The 18,575-nt window shown below is 57.7% G+C and overlaps 9 protein-coding genes across 9 annotated transcripts; 5 read left to right on the forward strand and 4 right to left on the reverse strand.

Annotated features, from left to right (window-relative positions):
- Nucleotides 1-7: 7 nt before the first annotated feature.
- Nucleotides 8-4,116, forward strand: BAUCODRAFT_261372 (uncharacterized protein). Its single transcript, XM_007681901.1, has 4 exons — nt 8-79; nt 205-1,237; nt 1,292-1,560; nt 1,613-4,116. The coding sequence occupies exons 2-4, from the start codon at nt 247-249 to the stop codon at nt 4,016-4,018; spliced, it is 3,666 nt and encodes a 1,221-aa protein (XP_007680091.1). The 5' UTR covers nt 8-79; nt 205-246; the 3' UTR covers nt 4,019-4,116.
- A 1,242-nt stretch (nt 4,117-5,358) lies between these two features.
- On the reverse strand, nt 5,359-7,717 carry BAUCODRAFT_151162 (uncharacterized protein; the record flags this gene model as incomplete). The annotated part of the gene is made up of 2 exons (XM_007681902.1): nt 5,359-6,557; nt 7,390-7,717. 2 exons carry the CDS (start codon nt 7,715-7,717, stop codon nt 5,359-5,361), a joined length of 1,527 nt encoding a protein of 508 aa, XP_007680092.1.
- A 140-nt stretch (nt 7,718-7,857) lies between these two features.
- BAUCODRAFT_261298 (uncharacterized protein) lies at nt 7,858-9,171 on the forward strand. Its single transcript, XM_007681903.1, has one exon. It carries the CDS (start codon nt 7,998-8,000, stop codon nt 8,949-8,951), a length of 954 nt encoding a protein of 317 aa, XP_007680093.1. The 5' UTR covers nt 7,858-7,997; the 3' UTR covers nt 8,952-9,171.
- On the forward strand, nt 9,172-9,990 carry BAUCODRAFT_261437 (uncharacterized protein). The gene is made up of 2 exons (XM_007681904.1): nt 9,172-9,735; nt 9,812-9,990. The coding sequence occupies exons 1-2, from the start codon at nt 9,392-9,394 to the stop codon at nt 9,915-9,917; spliced, it is 450 nt and encodes a 149-aa protein (XP_007680094.1). The 5' UTR covers nt 9,172-9,391; the 3' UTR covers nt 9,918-9,990.
- Nucleotides 9,991-10,063: 73 nt separating this feature from the next.
- Nucleotides 10,064-10,324, reverse strand: BAUCODRAFT_125730 (uncharacterized protein; the record flags this gene model as incomplete). Its single annotated transcript, XM_007681905.1, has 1 exon — nt 10,064-10,324. One exon carries the CDS (start codon nt 10,322-10,324, stop codon nt 10,064-10,066), a length of 261 nt encoding a protein of 86 aa, XP_007680095.1.
- Nucleotides 10,325-10,568: 244 nt separating this feature from the next.
- Nucleotides 10,569-11,854, reverse strand: BAUCODRAFT_261301 (uncharacterized protein). Its single transcript, XM_007681906.1, has one exon. The coding sequence runs from the start codon at nt 11,746-11,748 to the stop codon at nt 10,678-10,680; it is 1,071 nt and encodes a 356-aa protein (XP_007680096.1). The 5' UTR covers nt 11,749-11,854; the 3' UTR covers nt 10,569-10,677.
- A 948-nt stretch (nt 11,855-12,802) lies between these two features.
- Nucleotides 12,803-13,850, forward strand: BAUCODRAFT_96023 (uncharacterized protein; the record flags this gene model as incomplete). Its single annotated transcript, XM_007681907.1, has 1 exon — nt 12,803-13,850. A coding segment is annotated over exon 1 (990 nt), but the record flags the coding sequence as incomplete, so codon positions are not given.
- A 226-nt stretch (nt 13,851-14,076) lies between these two features.
- On the reverse strand, nt 14,077-15,841 carry BAUCODRAFT_151165 (uncharacterized protein; the record flags this gene model as incomplete). The annotated part of the gene is made up of 4 exons (XM_007681908.1): nt 14,077-14,407; nt 14,490-14,971; nt 15,563-15,719; nt 15,774-15,841. 4 exons carry the CDS (start codon nt 15,839-15,841, stop codon nt 14,077-14,079), a joined length of 1,038 nt encoding a protein of 345 aa, XP_007680098.1.
- BAUCODRAFT_37668 (uncharacterized protein) lies at nt 15,777-18,192 on the forward strand. The gene is made up of 2 exons (XM_007681611.1): nt 15,777-16,635; nt 16,687-18,192. The coding sequence occupies exons 1-2, from the start codon at nt 15,950-15,952 to the stop codon at nt 18,113-18,115; spliced, it is 2,115 nt and encodes a 704-aa protein (XP_007679801.1). The 5' UTR covers nt 15,777-15,949; the 3' UTR covers nt 18,116-18,192.
- Nucleotides 18,193-18,575: the final 383 nt, after the last annotated feature.

Genomic DNA, 18,575 nt, shown 5'->3' on the forward strand with positions numbered 1-18,575 from the left:
AGGAAGTGTCATTGCTTGCTGGGATCTGTCGCAATTGACGCGAAGCAAGCAGACCAGCGGAGAAGGCCCGACGTAAAAGGCAGGTCAACCTCCAGGTGGGGCCTGTACACCACTCGCCTTCACTACACCGGACCGTCCACCAACACCGCCGAGCACGCATCCACTGGTCTTCGTCAGCAGGACACTAACACGTGACGTCCTCAGATCCAGCTGACGCCCCTCTGATACACATTGACGGCCACAAGGATGGCGACAAACGCGAAAGCACCACCACCTCCACCACCTCCGCCAGCCACCAACGGCGTCATCACCGCTCCACCGAAAGGTGCTGTAGGCGTTAATCGCAAGAAGCAGAAGCGGCGAGCCAAACAAGCGGCGAAAGCTGCGTCACATGTCCCTCTGAACGATGCCGGCCAGCCTGTAGATGTGGACTACGATGAGGACCCGCTCGGATACGGCGAAGATGATTACGAATACTCCGACGCGGAGGCCGAGCAGTATCACGATCAATACATACCTCCACACGCCGGAGCCAACGGGATGGACCTTCCCCATTCGCTCCACGACAGGAAGAAGAACAAGAAGAAGAAAGGGAGCGTAGGGCATCATGGTAGTTACGATCCAAGCTTGCTGCCACCTTTACCGAACCCTCCAGCGGGCGCATCCGCAATGATGCGTGCGGCTGGTCACAAGGACGTTCACAGCCACGGCAACATATGGAACACGAGTACGGCGCAGGAGCGGCAGAACATCAAAGACTTCTGGCTGAGTCTTAGCGAGGATGAGCGCAAGTCCTTGTTAAAGATCGAAAAGGAGGCCGTCTTACGAAAGATGAAGCAGCAGCAGAAGCATTCATGCTCATGCACTGTCTGCGGGAGGAAACGCACGGCAATCGAAGAAGAACTGGAGGTGCTTTACGAGGGCTATTACGAGGAGCTCGAGCAATACGCACACCACGATCAGCCGCCCCTGCCATCCAGCGACGGGTTGATGCCTGGTCCATTACAGCATCGCAAACCGCACCCTCTTGCGGCGCCGCCGCCACCCCAACCCCAGCATAGAACGAGTCAGATACACGAGCACATTGACGATCCGGAGGATGAGGAGGAAGAAGAGTATGATTCGCAAGATGAGTACGACTCGCAGGAGGACGATGACTACGAGGATGAGGTTAATTTGCCTCGTTTGGGCGGCGTGCCTGACTTCTTCAATTTCGGCCAGAATCTGACCGTCAAAGGTATCCTCACACCTTGGCTTGAGAAATTGCAGCAAGGGCTAAAGGGTAAACCAGACAATCTACTGACCGTCGCCGACGATCTGCTGAAGAATGATGGCCGCAAATTCATCGAGATGATGGAGCAACTGGCCGAGCGGCGCATGCAGCGGGAGAGCGAGGCAGAGTATGCGGCGGCCAATCCGACCCATCCTGGTGGGTATCCGCCCGAGCCGACGTACAACCACGAGGATCCATTGGCTGCAGGTGGCGACGAATACACCGACGAAGAAGATTATGACAGTCAGGACGACTACGACGAGGACATGGACGAGGAGTCCGAGAACGTGAGTTGGTTTCAGTTCGCAACTGGTGATGTAAATGCGCTAACATTTGCAGGGTCTTTCCGAGGAGCAGCGAATGCAGGAGGGCAGGCGGATGTTCCAAATCTTCGCGGCGAGGATGTTTGAGCAGCGAGTTCTAAATGCATATCGAGAGAAAGTGGCAGCAGAGCGCCAGGCGCGGCTCCTGGAAGAGCTGCAGGACGAAGACAAGCTTGCAGCGCAACGGCAAGCGAAGAAGGAGCGGGATGCGGCGAAGAAGAAGGAAAAGAAGAAGCAGCAGCAGCAAGCTAAGGCGGAGGAGAAGGCTCGCAAAGACGCCGAGAAGGCTGCGGAGGAGGCGAGGTTACGAGAAGCCGAAGAGAAGAAGCAAGAGGAGCAGAGGAGGCGAAAGGAGGAGCAGCGCAAGAAGAAGGAGGAAGAGAAGCGGAAGCAGGACGAAGAGCGAACCCGTAAAGAAGCCGAAAAGGCCCGTCGGCAACTGGAGGAGCAGCAACGTCGTGAAGAAGCTGAGCGTAAGGCGCGAGAGCAGAAAGCGGCGGAGAAGTCTCGCAAGGACGAAGCGCGAAAGCGAGAGCGTGAAGAGCGTGAGGCCCGTGAGAAAGAAGCGCGGGATCAGAAGGCTCAGGAGGAGAAAGAGAAGAAGGAGCGCGAGGCGAAGGCGAAGGCGGAGAAGGAGGCTAAAGACCGGGAGAAGAGCGCTCAGCAGGCTGCCCAGCCGCCCCAAGCCCAGCAGCCACCACAAATCCAGAAGCGACCTTCGCAGATCGGCATGGTGGCGGTGCCTGGAGTCTACCCAAAGCAGACGCCTTCTGGTGTTTCTTCACCCCATCCATCGATTGCAACGCCTGCCATACCGAAGGCGCCAACTCCGGCTAAGCAGAGGCAAGCCTCTCAGCAAGGCTCGCACGCTTCGTCGCCAAAGCAATCGCAGTCACAAGTGTCGAGTGCTCCCAGCAAATCCTCGTCACCAAATAGCGTCCAAGCTCAGCATCAGCCGGCAACCCACCCCAAGTCGATCATGCAAAAGCCGAGCAATCAGCATATGGGTCCACAACATCCAATGCAGGCCACATCGCCTATGCCTCACCCAGCAATCCAGCCACCTCCAGGAATGCACCATCAGCAGCAACACCCAGGTGGCTTCGGAACGATGTCACCAATGGGTTTCCCGGGCTTTTCAGGGCCGCAAGGCCCAATAATGCACGGCAACGTGGGCCACCGTGGCCCCATGCCGATGTATCCACAGCAGCAACACCACGCCCCCCCCATGGGCGTACCGAATCGGATGCCTTTCAGCCCTGGTATCAACGGCATGCCACCGCCACCACCGGGCATGATGCCGCCTCAAGGGAGAGGTATGGGCTTCCCTTTCGATGCGCCTTTAGGAAATCAACCTCCGCCCGGCTTTGGGCAGCAGCATGCGCAGCCCGCTCACACGTCAGCGATTGGCCAACCACCTATGCATCATTCCGGGCCGGATGCGCCTAGGATGGGTATGCCGGCCCACTCGCGGCAGCCTTCTGTGAATGAGAAGGAGCGCTTCGAATCTGCCGCTAACCAGCCAATTGCGCGACCGGCGCCTATCCAGCGACCTAGTAGTGTCAAGCCCGGTAGTCAAGAGCGCAAGGGCTCAAACACAGACATTGACGACCTGTCGAAGCACCTCGGTAGCTCAGCGCTCCTTGCAGATGACGACGAGCCTCTACCAAACGCCACAGACAGCCGTCGGCACTCTGGAATGCAAGGTGTACGAAATGGTCCTCTTAGCGGCCTCAGCGCACTTGGAGGTCTCGGCTCACCACCCGTCAGCTTCGGCGCACCCGGCAGCAACTGGCACACACCCAGTCTCCCCTTCGGTCAAAGCTCCTCCCTCAGCCAGCAGTCCTGGGGCAACCTCCCAACCCAAAGCGCCTGGCCTTCATCCCAGAACGCCTCCGCCTTCGCGGCAAACGGTGCCTTCAGCGCACTCGGTCCCATAGGCGGCGCCACATCCCTCGGACACCGCCCCACCGGCACCAGTCTCAACCGTCCCCTCACCATCCGCCTGGCCATCTGTCAGGCCTGCAAACAACTTAGCAACGCCACCCGCGGCGAAGGCGACGGATACCACCCCATCAACATCTTACTCCGCCAAATCGAGCATAACCGACCCTTACTCGACGCCCCGCCCACGCTGCGCGAGATCGAAGAGATCTGCGAAACGGAGGGAGATAGTCAGAACGGCGGCGGCGAGCTCTCGATGCGGAGGACGGGCGAGGCGGGTGGTGACGGCTTGGCGGTCAAATTCGAGCCAGACGCTCGGACGCCGGACCAAGGACGTGGAGTCGCTGGGTTGGGCGAAATTGGAAGTCCTATGCCAAGTAAGACTAGTCCTGCTTTTGGGGCTCCGGGCATGGGCAGGGCGCCAGGCGGTCCCGGTGCGTTTCAGAGTTTGGGCGCTGTCGGCTCGTCGAACTTTTAGGGCTGTGCGGTCGTGTTTGTACGCTATTGATCGGATGGTGGCTGCTGGCTTGATGGCCTGATGGCCGAAGAGAGAGCAGGCATTGGAGACGTACGTAGCTTCTTGCCGATGCGGCTGTATGCATGACCTGAGCTTGATCTCGGTCTTTGTTCGTGTGCCCTACTGTTGCCCTCTCGTTCCCACTGCGTACTCGAGATGTCTTATTGTACGGCTCAGTCACTGCAGCATAGCAGTTGGCGGTTCCTCGTGCGATGCTACACATCTGGCAAAATTTCTACTAGCTTATTCGCTGCGTCTGCGCCAGCAAATACGACAGTCCGGTTCTTCGACATTGCTACGATTCTGAGCCAACGGCGAGGAAGATGGCCGAGAATGGTAGCAAACGATCTATGCGATCGAATACTCGACGATCATTCACGATTGACAGTGATGTTCATCTCCCTGTGCGAGTAAAGTGTACGATCGTAAGCATAATGCATAATCTAGCAACGATGGACACAGAGACGCCACCCATGTTCCCATCGTCACCACGATATCCACAATTCACGAGTATGTGATGTACACAGACACAGCCGAGGAAGTTGGAATGCGCCAGCCTTCCGCGATCCACGGACCCTTTGATCATCCAGCATTTCTACGACGCGTAGACTCCCCACCCCAAGCAACACCTAACTCACGCAATACCATCAGCCCTCGCGCCTAACACCGCCCCCTCACGCCGTGACAACCACCTGCCTCAACCTCACCTCCAAACTCCTGCCCGTCTTCGCCGCCGGCATGAAAACCAACCATCCCACCACCAACCAAGTTCCGCCCGCACCCCGCATGCCTTGCTCGAAGTCTCCCAGTACGCCATTCCCGAAGCCCAGCGCGAATACCAACACGTACCACGCTTTGATGATTGCGCTTTGGAAAGTCGATACCAAGCGCCCGAGGGTCTATTGGGTCGATGTCATCGCCATATGAGCTTCGAAGGAGATCTGCGCTGATGCTGATGTTTCCAAGTGGGGGCGGCTTAGAGCGTCTCGGGGTCGGCGGGATGTGGTTAAGGCAGTTCAGTGGTATATCTTGAGTGCTTGGAGGCCGGGTGGACGAGGTTGGGGCGAGGCGGGGGACGAAGACTGCGAGGAGGACACCGGTTGTGGTGCGGAAATGGAGGGTAGCGTGGCTGAGTGGTAGAATCACGCCGTGGTGGAGATGGCTCCGTTGGGTAATAGTGTTGCGGAACCCGGGATGTCCTAGGGATGTGGAGCTACGCGGACTTGGTATAGCGTGATGGTGGCGATTCGCATGTCGGCTGCTGTTGGAGTGGAGTTTATATCCTTCCCACAAACCCAGCTTCACGTCTTCCCAAACACAAAAATTCCCTTCCCACTCCTAAACCCCTCAAGCGTGCCCTGTACCGCCTGCACAAGCTCGTCCTGCTTCGTATCATAGTCCCACGTCACCGGCTGCATCGGCACATCCTTGAACTTCCCCTGCCTCGTCAGATCCAACACCTCGCTCACACAAGCCTCCTTCTGCTCTGGATTCTCATTGCTCCACTTGCTCACCCAGAATCCATCGAAGTGGATGTCCTTGAAGATAAGTAAACCTGTCGGCAGGGAGACGGGCTGCTTGCTCATGGCGCCGTAGGTCACCATATGAGCGCTCGGTGCGAGATGCTTGGCCATGCTGTTGACGAGGGAGCCGCCTACGCAGTTGAGGCCTAGGCGGATGGGTTCACGACCACCGTTTGTGAGTTCTTTGACCTGATCTCGGAAGCCTTTCGACTCGACCTCCTCATCCGTGACTACTGCGTCTGCGCCAAGACTCTTCAGGTCCTTCTTCAGCTCAGCCATGCCTTGCTCGCGCCTTCGCACAATGTTCAAACTCTTGTAACCCCACAGTCTTGCCAGCTGTATCGCTGCCCGCCCCACACCGGAATTGGCCCCGTTTTGGACGAACCACTCCCCCTCCTTCAGCCGCACAAAGTCTTTGAGCATCCTGTAAGCCGTCATCGGATTGACGGATACAGTTCCTACTTGCTCCGGCTTCAAACCACTCTTGTCCTTGACCACCATCAGCTCATCGGCCTTGCATTGAGCGTGCGTCCGCCAAGTCCCGAAGCCTTGCTTCTTCATAATCCCCCAATCACCCTTCTGCATGCCCTTGACTCCTGACCCCGCGGCGATGATCTCAGCGACACCTTCATTACCGCCCACCGCAATCGGATCGGAGGTGCCGAGGGCGGTGGTGAAGGTGGGTTTCGTAGGGTAGACGCCTTGGATCTGGTTGATGTCTGCTGGGTTGATGGGGGAGGCGAGGAAGCGTACGGTCAACAGGTCGCCGTGGGGTGGGGAGATGGAGTGGCCGTGGAGGTGGAGGACGTCTTTGGGCTCGCCTAGGGATTGAATGGCGAGGACCTTGGCTTGTTCATAGCCGTAGGCGGAGATACAGCGGTGTTGCGGACGTTGGAGGATGGTAGATACGGAGGCCAGCCGGCGGAATGCCGTCGTGAAGGCCCTTGACGGTGCCATGGTGTGTTGACGCTTCACAACTATCTCGATGGAAGTTTATGAAGCTGGAGCTCTTGTCACTGCTATGAGCAGCCGAGGTGATGCGCGATGACAGCGGGATGCAGATCCTGCCGCACGGTGCGCTCCGCCGATGGCGCCACGGTTGGGTTGGGGGCCGACAACATCTCCTCCAAGGGCATCCTACTACCCACCTCTATCTTGACAAGGACAACAAGAGGCACATGCACGGGTGCAACGAGCTCAATGTAAATATGTGGCGCTGTCGGAAATACTTCTGCAAACGTACAGTGGGTATCTCCCAAACGCCTTGCTAACACTCCAAGAATGCACCCCATGCGGTGCAAGTACTCCCGCCCATCTGCTTAGACCGCTCAAGCTTCGACTTCATTTGCTGAATCGTCATGCCGTCCACACTTACCCCTCGACCTGTAGGCGTTTAATCCATCTCGGACACCGGCTGTAAGTGAGTGCGAACGGGCTCCGTAATTCCCATCCCCGTCTCCGCGAACCTAGAGCGTCGATAACGCTTCCTCTCTCCCTTCCCTGCGGCTCCCTCCAGCATCTCCCTGGGAACCCCGACAGGCTCAAGCTGCTGCACACTTTTCATGACAGGCACGGAGACCTGAGTAAAGACCGAATCATGGCGCAAAGCGTCGTCCGGTACCTCCACCGGCTCCGTGCACGGGATATGCAATGTCGTCGTGGCAGTAGTAGCCTTTACACCCGATGATAGATCTGAGCCTTCCGTCCACCAAGCCTCCGGCCATGACGAACAAGCTCCAGGTGAGGGTGAAGCAGCACTCTCCCCCCGTCCCTTCACAATCGCCTCAGCCTCTGCAAAGCAACACTCACAAGTCGCCTTGACCCAGACAAGACCGGTCGTCTTGCTGATGACACTGGTCGATCTCACAACATGGCCGTCAAACGTCGCTTCCTCCGGACCAGAAACGACTCGACTGGTGGTTGCGGCGGGGTTGCTGACCACTGCCTGCTCGCTCATGGCGCGGACCGGCGGCCAGTCAGACCCGATGACCCTGAATCCCTGTTGACGGGCGGTTTGCCTGACCTTTAGGGATGGGAAGGCGGCGGTGATGGTGGAGGTGACTTTGGCGAGGGTCTTGGTGAGGGTCTTCACGAGGGCTGGGCAGGCGGTGGCGGGTTTGTTGTCAAGGCCGGTCATGGTGACTGTGGGTTGGTTCAACTGGTTGTTGAAGGGTGTCTTCTTCGTCTACGCGCTGTTGTATCGGAAAGGGTGTTGGGTGCTGTGAGGGTAGAAGAAGGTCGGTTGCAGTGCGTTGGGAAGGGAGTGGTGGTTTTGTGAGCTTTGCTAACAGGTGTATGTGTGCAGATTTTGCAGAACAGCAGGACGAAACGGCAACATCGAGGCCCTCTTATATGTTCGATTGTCATTAGCACAGACTACAACATTACTTCCTATCTGACCGCATCCGGACATTTCCATGTCATTACAGCAGCGCCGACAGGCGCAACGCTGCGTAGGGATGCCAAGTACAAATACTGCATCCACGACGGGCTGCGCAAATGGTGAGCTTACGCCAACCCCACCCCAAGGGAGGACTCGGATCCGAAATCCTGTGCCAAATACGGATAGATGGCCACGGCGACCAGTCGGCATGCTGCAACGAGTGCACAGTAGTTTCCTCTCGAGCGAGAGTAGTCTTGGTATGGAACGGGGTGGGCAGTATCGAGGGCGGCATACAGTAGCCGAAGCTGGGTCGTCCAATCGATTAGGGTTGTTGGGTGATTCGAGCCCAGGACGGAGTTGCTTTGAGGGCACGGATAGCGGTGGGTATGACAGTGACGACGAATTCAGATTGTCGACCGACGATGGAACATCTATATTGGCTCACCAAGAAGACGCTGATGGGGAGGAGATCATATCGCAAAATAGCTTGCATGTCGATGTAGTCGGTGTAGCAAACGACAAGCACGAGAAAAAGCGACAAGACAGCGCCCGAACCGCAGAGAGCACAAGGAGGAAATCATCGATCTGGTCGTTCAGCCAAAGTGTTCCAAACAAGCTGCGTCGACTCGGCTCCCACTTCCCAATCCGCCGAATCAGCAAGTCAGCAGAACAAGACGACATAAACCCTTTGACCGAACAAACTGTCGCAGGTATCCCCAGATCCACCTTCCTGGAATGTGCACGCGAATACGCCACAATAGACCCTTCCGCGGCGATGTTTGAGGGAAGCAGTAATGACTGCACCGCACCGGACGAACAATACGGGGTTAGTGACGGACTACCGGAGCTCTTTGGGTGTATGGAGATACTTGCCCGACATCACCAGAATGATGTACGGAGAAGGGAGGGGCGAGCTGGATATGGACCACATGGAGCATCTGTCGCTCGGATGATGTTTGTTCGTTCCCACGACGGTGGAGCTGGGTAGGGGAGAGATTCTGCCGTTGAGCATGCTGAGGCAGCGGTGGTGTTGGGGAGTGGCGCGCTTCGGCCATGAGTGACCGAGTTTGTCGAACTATGCTTCCCTGTTTTGACGGCTGCGCGACTGGTGTATGGGATGCTCCAGCGTACCGGTTCCGTTGGCAAGACAGCACACCCCAAGACCCAGGTGCCAGACACTCACACCGCACAACAAATCTCTGAAGCAAAGCGTCTCAAACAGCCCACAAACCCTCCAGCTCCCACCATAATCCACCAACACAGCGCGAAGCCAGCGCGCGGCAGGTTCCTTGTATCGCTTTTCGACTTGGCATATCCCCGGCACCCCAGCAACCACATAATATTGCCCATTACGTTTTCAAAAGCAACCCGCCAGTCCAATGAGGACCAGCCAAAGTTCGTGGAAAGCGGGAGTACTACTATTAGCAGATGGCGATAATGGCAGGCGACTGCCGTCATGAGTGCGAAAGAGGGAGCACGAGCTTACCATCACGGGTCACGGTTGCAAGCCCGACCGCAAGTGCAGATGCAGGCATGCGCTTGGACTTGCGCTTGGACTTGCACTTGCCTCTTGCCAGTATACACCACAAATCCCCTTCACCAGCAGTCCGCACATGTTACCTCACGCCATCCGCCCAATTCACCGCCAACGAACCCATCCAAAACCCTCCAATGCCACGAAAGCCGCCGCCGCCGCTGCAAAAATCCCCATACCTAACTTACAATCCCCACCACCATTACCGCCACCACATACAGGCTCCAGCACAGCTCCCGTGAGTCCAATAACACCGAGACCCCACGTCCACCCGACCGCGGCAGGAGAAGAGCGGCTGAACAGAACACATGAAGCAGGGAAGCGGTTTTGACTACCACTACCAACCCCCCTTCCCCGTCTTCCGGACCCAAACGTAACGTAGCATACAGCGCGGACAACAGGCGCGCGCGTAAGGCTTAGCTTACGCTTTGCTACGATCAACAACGATCCTTCATGCCACGGTTAGACCGGCACCCCCATTTCTGTCTTGCAAATCTGTGCTCGGCCGCAATTTCGATCGCTTCCTGGTTGGGGAAAGCGGCGGCGGCGGCATCGTTTACCAGGAGTCACGCGATCGCCGCAACGCTGCCACCGGTGTGAAGCGTGAGCAGCGTGGCACGGAGAGGCAGACGACGGGATTGTTGCGCGTAGTTCGCAAGCTGGTGAAGTCGATGAACAGTTCCACGGCTGCGCTGCGGACCCGGGCGGTTTCTTCCGGAGGCAGCAGCTCCAATACCGGTAGCAGCAGCATCAGCAGCAGCAGCAGCAGCAGCAGCAGAGGAGACTAGGGGATGATGTGAACAGGGATTGATGTGGCGAGGCGCCATAATATCAGCTGGTGGGAATAGTGTGACTGGTAGGAGGTGGTAGGTGTTGATCTGGGTACGGATCTCGGCGTGTGTTTCCGCTATACAATATATGCGCTTCCTTTCCAGAAATACACGCCGAATACTCGCCCGCATCCTCGAGCCCTGAATCTCTGTACGCCTTTCGCTACCCGTCGGCCCGCGACTCAAATACCCATCACCCCCCTAGCGCCGATACAGAACGCTCTCAACACTCACCATTCGCCAAAAGGGTTGCATTCGCTCAAAGACCAGCCATTACGGCTTCTCAAACGCCAAGGCATGCTCTTGTCAGCCCAAGAAATTCGTCATATTCGCCCAGCAAACCCACAATACTACCGCGCAAAAAACCCCTCATCCCACCCCAACTCCCCTCCGTCCAGCTTCCCTCCCCCCAACGCCCCAATCTCCGGCAGCATAGGTGGGGAGGGCGAGGGCTGTACTTGCTGTACTTGCTGTACGATATGACAGGGGTGGTTGTAGTCGAAGTCATCTTCTTTCAGCCGCTTGCTCTCGCGCGTCTCGGGGCGATACAGCTGCTGCTGCTGCTGGTGAGTAGATTCGTCCACGGATTTCAATAGCATGCCTGACATGCCGCTTCCTCGCCTATCTGCTGGTGGTGGTGTTGGTGCTGCTTCTTCCTCCTGTGTGTTCTCATCGTTGGTGGTGGTGGTGGGGGCGCTGTTGTTGAGCATGAACAACCCGCTCTTCCGCCTGAACCAAGAACCGGATTTGCGGGAGCGGAGCTGTGGGCGAGGAGCGGGCGCTTCTGAAGCTATGGCGGATGGTTGGTACGTGGAGTAAGAGGATGCCACGCTTGGGGAGGAGGGGCGTTTGAGGCTGTTCCCATTACTACCGTTGCCGTTGATGTATAAGTAACCTGACGCTTGAGTGTTGATGGTGTGGGTCGTGTCGTTGGATTGCCGTCGGGGTAGGCTCAGCGAGGTGCGAGAGCTGCCGAAAGAGGAGCGCAGGCTGCTGATGCTGAGGAGTCTGCGGACGCCGGTTGAGGGTCGACGTTGAAGGGGTTCGGGGGAGGATGTGGTCGTTGTTGTTTGACTGCTTGGGGCTGTGGCTGAAGCGGGGGAGATGGGGACGCGGAAGACGTGCTCTGGCTGCTTGTGCTGGTGGTAGGCGTTGGTGGTGAGGTGAGGGGATGATTGTTGAGCCTTGCCTTGCCGGTGAGTGTCCGGTGTGGGTGGGAAGAAGCCGGCGGCGTCGTCGGGAGTGGTAGGGTGGGAGTTCAAGGGCCCGCCGCCAGGGGTGGGTGGACGAGCGATGTGTCGGTAGCCTGGGGAGGGCGGCGGGGTGTCGTGGAGTGGGGTGGGAAGGTTGGTGGTGGGTGAGAGGGAGTAGTTGAAGGGGTGGGCGGAGAGGGTGTAGCGGCTGTCATTCGTCGAGGCCATTGTAATTGTAGTAGTAGTAGTAGTAGTAGTAGTAGTAGTAGTAGTAACAGCAGCAAGACGTGTGTGCTGTGCTGTGCTGTGCAGATGTGTTCGGTGCCTGCCCCTCTCCCTCTCTCTCTCTCTCTCTCTCACAAAAGCAAGTAGTAGCTGCTTGTTGCCGCCGCCCGCACGTGCAAGGTCTGTACAACTGCAGAAGGTGCAGATATGTAGAATGCAGAAGGTGCGGATATGTTGTGCAGCTTGCAGAAGGTGCAGATGGGTGGCTGCAGCAGCTTTTCCTCCGAATCAATGTCGATACATACATGTACCTTATGTAGCGTGGAGGGGGAGTACATGTACTGTACATTCGATGTGGATCAGGAGGGGATCTTGCCTCTGCATCTGCAGCTCGCCGATGCAGGTCCCACAAAACTTTACAAGGGTGTCTGCCGTTCACATTTCCCAATCAGGAAGTCGCGTCAGGGCCTCCATGTGTTCGGCAGCCATTCAGCGTGCTCCGTGCGCTGAGACACGGGTGTCACCTCGCGTCTTTCGCGTCATGATCGCGTTACGCGTCAAATACTCCCCTTCAACTCCCATGCATTTGCTCGACGATGGGGGGAGGGTGAAAGTGTGGACATCTCGAGTCAAACACTCACGATACTGCATTAGGTATGCTCAGGTAGCCTGGAACAAGGCATCCAACATACCCACCAGCTGAATGTACTGCGGGGTGTTGCTCGCCGGGCAATGGTCGGCACTGGAGGCATCTGCCTGACTAAGGTACCTTATATGTCGTGTTCGAATCTAAGGCGACAAGAAGTAGCCCTCAAAGCCTGTACCGACGGCTACACGGCCCTCTTGCTCTTACAAGCCATGTCCATCTCGCTCCTGCTTCAGCCCGCATCCTCCCTCCTCTCGCTAAAGATGAGTCAGCTGACCAAGGTGTGAACGATACATGCATATTCCACATCCGATGCCGACAGGTTACATCGGAGCACAATGATGAAGAAATGCCACCCAACAGTTCCCATACATATAACAGCACAAGGTCGCCAACGGATAGGTAGACGTTCACCCCGTACTCATCGTCACCCACATAAATCCCAACTGCTTGATATTGTACTGTAAACATGGAGCACCTCCAAGAGAAGCACCTCACCACCACCCGCAACCTCCACTACCGCTACTACACCTCGCCTACCCCTACCACCACCACCACCACCGCCCCCAACCAACCCGCCCTCCTCCTCCTCCACGGCTGGCCCGACTCCGCCCTCCTCTGGCAACCCCTCCTCCCCCACCTCCTCCCCCTCCCCCACCGCCTCATCATCCCCGACCTGCTCGGCTACGGCGGGACCTCCAAACCCACCTCCGTCCCCCTCTACAACTATCGCCTCATGCTGCAAGACCTCCTCGAAATCCTGCACGCCGAAGGCGTCACCACCATCCTGCCCATCGGCCACGACTTCGGCTGCTGGCTGATCTTCAAACTGCAAAACCTCCACCCCTCCCTCTGCGTCGCCGCCGTGCACATCGGCATCGCGTACGCCCCCCCGCTCTCCCAACGCCTCGACCCGGCCACCCTCATCGACACCCTCAACACCCTCACGACGCACCAAGTCGGCTACCCCCGCTACTCCTACTTCCACCTCTTCACCTCCCCCCGCGCACCCTCCCTCTTCGCCCGCAACCCCCGCAGCGTCTGGCACGTCCTCCATGGCGACGCGGAAGACTGGACGAAACACATTTTCTGCACCCCCGACGCGATGCAGAATTTCCTCGCCTCATCGTCCACCGACGTGCCTTTGAAGCCTTACGCTCAAAACGCAGCACTCTATTCGGAATGGCACTCCAACCTGCAGACTCCGGAGGACTGGGAAGCGAGTTTCTGCTGGTATAACGCGTTTGCCCGCGAGTCCGTGCAGATGGAGGAGGATCTGCGCGTGGGGAGGGAGAAGTGGGTGCTGGAGAGGCCGGTGTTGAGTGTGATGTGTCGCGGGGATGGGGTGAACCCGCCTGAGACGCTGGAGGAGGCGAAGCAGGCCGGGTGGTTGCCGCAGGGGAGGGAGGTGGTGCTGGAGTGTGGGCATTGGTGTACCTATGAGGCGCCGGAGGAGGTGGGCAGGGTGATTGTGGATTTCGTTAAAGATCTGAAGTTGTGAGGGGTGAGTGAGCGGGATAGTGGTTGACATCGTAGCGTTGAGTGGTGGTATGTGCACATTAGCCACGCCATGTAAACGACAATAGATCTTTGCAGAGTGGCGATGCAGACTGCATCGTAGACCTTCCGACCTGTGCCCAGATAGATAGAAGAGCAATCGTACTCCTCACCTTCACTCACCCCTCTTACCTCTTAACCCCTCCTACCCCTCCTCCTCCTCCCCCACCTCCCATCCCACTAGCGGCTTGTGCGCTCACCTCCTTCCACGGATACCTCACCTCATCATCCACCCGCATCCAATGCTTCCGCCTCTTCCTCGTCACCACATGCTCCACCACACACTCCCTTGCCGCCTCCCGCAGAAACCTCCGAATAAACCTCGGGTCCCACAATTCCGACGCTATTCCCAAATCTTTACAACACCGCATCAGGGCGTTGGATTTACAGCCCTCGGTCGCCGTGGGGATGCCGTCGGGGTCAAAGTAGGCTTGTTCGCCGCGGGCGATGGATATCAACCTACCCCAACGCCATTGCCATTAGCGAGAGAGACAAATAAGGATGCTTAGAGAGGTGAGATTATAGATGAGATGATACGTACCGTCCCCCGCAAACAAGCCCATACTCCCTCGTCACCACCTTCCCCGTCACGATCGTCTCCCCCCTCGGCGCTAACCCCCAGCCTCCCGGCCCGAAAGCTTTGTTCAGGATCCGCCGGTATTTGATCTCGGGGAGATAGATGATCCCGTCCGGTTTGATCTCGATGTCGTCGGGTTGGATTTCTTGTTGCAGGATGGCGGCTTGGGAGTCGGTGAAGGGGGCGGAGGAGAGGCCGTGGTAGGAGCGCGTCCAGTCGACTTGTTTTTCGTGCTCGGAGAGGAGCGGGGGTGGGTCGGAGAGGCCGGCGGTTAGGGAGCGCAGGGGGAGGGAGGAGGGGGAGGGTTCGTCGGGGTCTTGTCGTTGTTGGGGTGTTGGGGTGGGGATTGGTTTTTGTGAGGTCGATGCTGTTGTGGGTGGTTGAGGGGTCCTTGGCGGTGGTGGTGCGACTGGGGAGGGAGTGGATGATGCTTGGGCTTGTGTTTGCTGCCGTCGTGGGTGCGCGGAGGAAATGGCGCGGTGGTGGGGGAATCGAGTCGCTGGTCTGCATGGTCTTCGCTGTAGTGGCCTACATCTCGATGTACTTAGGCAGTCGAATAGGGCGGCACTAGCGCTGCGCGCTGCGGAGGCTGTACAATTCATCGTGCATACAAATGTATCGGACAATGTAAGTCGGAGATCCATTTCAGGTCGAGCATCGAACACCTGGTCTGTGCGCGATATGTATTTCTGTATGAAACGAGCACACGACTCGAGCTCGATATAAAGTGGCAACCTTCGCAGAAACCTGCTACTCTACCCAAGGCCGCTCACTTGTACAGACTACGGGTTGGAGTGGAGAGTGCTGCGATTTTATCTACAGGACTTCCTGCCTCGCTACCCCGTTGAATAAGACGGTATCAAGCCTCCTCACTTCGACTCTGTGCGCCGCTCGTTCCCTTGCCGCTTCCAGCATTGCTTGAACGCCTCCATCTGAGCCATTTCAGTCAGCTCAAGCATACCCAGCGTCCCGCAAGGTAGTCCACAGCTGAGAGATAAGGTAGGTCGGATCTTTCATTCTCCCGCATTCCGCCTTACCTCGTCTTTGCAAGCTCTCCAGTCTTTCTTCTCGAAGAAGCAGTCGTTTAGCCTCGTGTTCTCGTCTGGATTGCATTCAGCGGCCTTCAATCTCCTCCAAGGTGGACCTAGGAGTTCTGGCCCACCCGCACACCCAGTACTGAAGATCCGCTTGTCCCTGGTTGATATCAGCCAATTCCACCGACCGGACCCCATTGGGCCAGCAGCGTACCACTCATCGGGCTCATCCTCGGTTTGAGTTGCCTCGTCGACCTGTTGCTTCCTCTCCGTCGTTGACATTGTGACCGTCCAGCTTTACAAAAATCTCTCGAACCAATCAAACCCCCTCCGTCGTCTAAAAGTCATATCTCAACGCACGGACCACACCTCCTTCCTTCGCCACCCAGTATGGCCACCCCCAAACGTCCCAATATCCTCATCTACTCCGGCCCCGGCAGCACCCTCTCCTCCGTCCGCCACGCCACCTACCCCCTGCGCCGCTTGCTGGGCCCGCACCACGCCGTCCTCCCCATCACCGCCGAGCAACTCCTCCGCGAACCCTGGCAGGCGTCCTGCGCACTCCTCGTCATGCCCGGCGGTGCGGACCTGGGCTACTGTCGCTCCTTTAATGGCGAAGGTAATCGCCGGATCAAACAGTATGTGCAGGCGGGAGGGGCGTATCTGGGCCTTTGTGCGGGAGGGTATTATGGGTGTGGGCGATGTGAGTTTGAGGTGGGGAGGGTAAGGGAGGGGATGGAGGTGGTGGGGGAGAGGGAGTTGAGGTTCTTTCCTGGCAGTTGTAGGGGACTGGCGTTTGGGGGGTTTGTTTATCATTCTGAGGCTGGCGCAAGAGCGGCGGAGGTGGTGGTTAACAGCTCAGCGTGGACGAATGCTATTGCTGTACCAGAGCGCTTGAAGGTGTATTATAATGGTGGGGGTGTGTTTGTCGATGCGGAGAAGTTTGCCGAGAAGGGTGTGGAAGTGCTGGCTAGCTATACTGACGAGCTTGACGTGGAATCGGGTGCCGGTAAGGCTGCGGTGGTGTATTGTAAGGTCGGTGAAGGTGGAGCCATACTGACTGGACCACATCCTGAGTATGCCTCTAGTCGATATGTCTGGCACGTTGGCCCGCTGACAGTCGGTAGATTCTCCGGCACCAACCTCAACCCGAACGAACCATCCGGCCACCACGATTATGCCAGCGTAGTCTCCGCCCTAGTCGCCGACGAGAAGCATCGCGTGGCTTTCATGAAAGCCTGCTTGACAAAGCTCGGTCTGCAAGTGAGCCAAGAGTCTGAAGCGGTACCGTCGCTCTCTCGTTTACACCTCTCTTCTGCTCACCCTTCGCTTGTCGCCGAGCTGGTGCACTCGTGGCATGAAGCCGGTATCGTCTCGAAAGATGACGATGAGCGTGACACGATCAAGGGCGAGAACGACACTTTCATCCTCGAACAAGCCGGGCGCTTAAGCATGGCAGAGGTCAAGGCGGCCTTACCTCCGCCATCCGCACCGCAATCCGAAGACGGCAATACGCAGGCTGACGGCTCCTCATCTGACGACACTGGCCTGCCCGACTACAATGCCCTCCCCAAACACGTCGTCCTCCACGAAGACAACAGTCTCCCCGACAGTAAAGCAACCCCCTACTTCAACCACTCCGCCTTCTACTCCCACCTCAAATCCTACGACTCCCACTCCACTTTCGGCCAGACGCTCCTCTACGGCGAAGTGGTAACCAGCACCTCCACCCTCCTCGAGAAGAACCCGACCCTCCTCTCCCATCTCCCCACCGGCCTAACCGCAACCGCGACAACCCAAGTGGCCGGCCGTGGCCGTGGAAGTAACGTCTGGGTGTCACCCCCAGGCAGTCTAATGTTCAGCACCGTGCTCCGCCACAGTCTCACCCTCTCCAACACCACGGCGCCGGTAGTCTTCGTGCAATACCTCGCCGCCATGGCGACAGTAGCCGGAATACAGCAGTACGCTCGCAAAGGCGAGTACGACAGACTCCCCATCAAGCTAAAGTGGCCGAACGATGTCTACGCACTCAACCCCCACGCCGCGGCCACCACATCATCAAGCACAAAGAAGGCTGAGGGCGAGCGAGACAACTACGTCAAAATCGGCGGCATCCTAGTCAACTCCTCCTACGCCGGCGGCGACTACACCCTCGTCGTCGGCATCGGCATCAACGCCCTCAACACCGCCTCGCCCACCACTTCCCTCTCACACCTCGCCTCTGCCCACAAAACTCCAGCCTTCACGCTCGAGAAGCTGCTCGCCTCCATCCTCACGCAGTTCGAGACGCTGTATACCCGTTTCTGCCGCACCGGTTGGGACGCGCAGTTCGAGGAGCGGTATTATGCAAGTTGGCTGCATACGGATCAGGTGGTGATGTTGGAGACGGAGGGTGGGGCGAAGGCGAGGATTAAAGGGATTACGAGGGATTGGGGATTGTTGGTTGCGGAGGAGGTGGTGGAGGGGAGAGCGAGGGACACGGGGAGGAGGTTCGAGTTGCAGAGTGATAGTAATTCGTTTGATTTCTTCAAAGGGTTGTTGAAGAGGAAGGTGTAGTTACTGTGGACTAGGGGGAGCTCCGGCTATGCTTCATACTCATGGTCACGTTCCTGTCGTGCCTCCAACGCCGCGCTAACTCAAACACTACGTCGTTCTTGTCCTCCCTCATGCAATCGTGGTCTCATCAACTCAACCCCTGCACAACTCCCTCCCCAATACTCCGATCCCACTCCGTCTGCCGATACCGCTGCACATGATCCTCATCCGGCCCATCCCGCTCCCTCGACTTTGTTGATCCCAAGCTCCCCGCCTTGCCCGAAGCCGCATCGGGCGACTTCTTCGTAGCGGAAGCAGAAGGAACCTTCTCATTAGTCGCACGTCTTGGCGTTGAAGGCCTCGAGCCGCTGAACCAGGCTTTGCGCTTGGCTGTGCTCTCGAGGCTTGGCGTTGTGACTGGTGTGGAGGGTGTCGGGGTTGGGTGATATTCAGAAGACTTGCTGGAGATCTCGGCTGAAGT

Source organism: Baudoinia panamericana (genome assembly GCF_000338955.1).
Source record: "Baudoinia panamericana UAMH 10762 unplaced genomic scaffold BAUCOscaffold_12, whole genome shotgun sequence".
NCBI classification, from domain to species: Eukaryota; Fungi; Ascomycota; class Dothideomycetes; order Mycosphaerellales; family Teratosphaeriaceae; genus Baudoinia; species Baudoinia panamericana.

Bases quoted from the DNA above. Each gene is read 5' to 3' on its own strand.
- BAUCODRAFT_261372 (XM_007681901.1), top strand. From the start codon at position 247: ATGGCGACAAACGCGAAAGCACCACCACCTCCACCACCTCCGCCAGCC. The intron at 1,238-1,291 runs GTATCCTCACAC...AGGGTAAACCAG, and splicing joins CCAGAATCTGACCGTCAAAG to ACAATCTACTGACCGTCGCC. The intron at 1,561-1,612 runs GTGAGTTGGTTT...TAACATTTGCAG, and splicing joins TGGACGAGGAGTCCGAGAAC to GGTCTTTCCGAGGAGCAGCG.
- BAUCODRAFT_37668 (XM_007681611.1), top strand. From the start codon at position 15,950: ATGGCCACCCCCAAACGTCCCAATATCCTCATCTACTCCGGCCCCGGC. The intron at 16,636-16,686 runs GTATGCCTCTAG...GACAGTCGGTAG, and splicing joins CTGACTGGACCACATCCTGA to ATTCTCCGGCACCAACCTCA.
- BAUCODRAFT_261298 (XM_007681903.1), top strand. From the start codon at position 7,998: ATGTCATTACAGCAGCGCCGACAGGCGCAACGCTGCGTAGGGATGCCA.
- BAUCODRAFT_261437 (XM_007681904.1), top strand. From the start codon at position 9,392: ATGGCGATAATGGCAGGCGACTGCCGTCATGAGTGCGAAAGAGGGAGC. The intron at 9,736-9,811 runs GTGAGTCCAATA...GAACACATGAAG, and splicing joins CAGGCTCCAGCACAGCTCCC to CAGGGAAGCGGTTTTGACTA.
- BAUCODRAFT_261301 (XM_007681906.1), bottom strand. From the start codon at position 11,748: ATGGCCTCGACGAATGACAGCCGCTACACCCTCTCCGCCCACCCCTTC.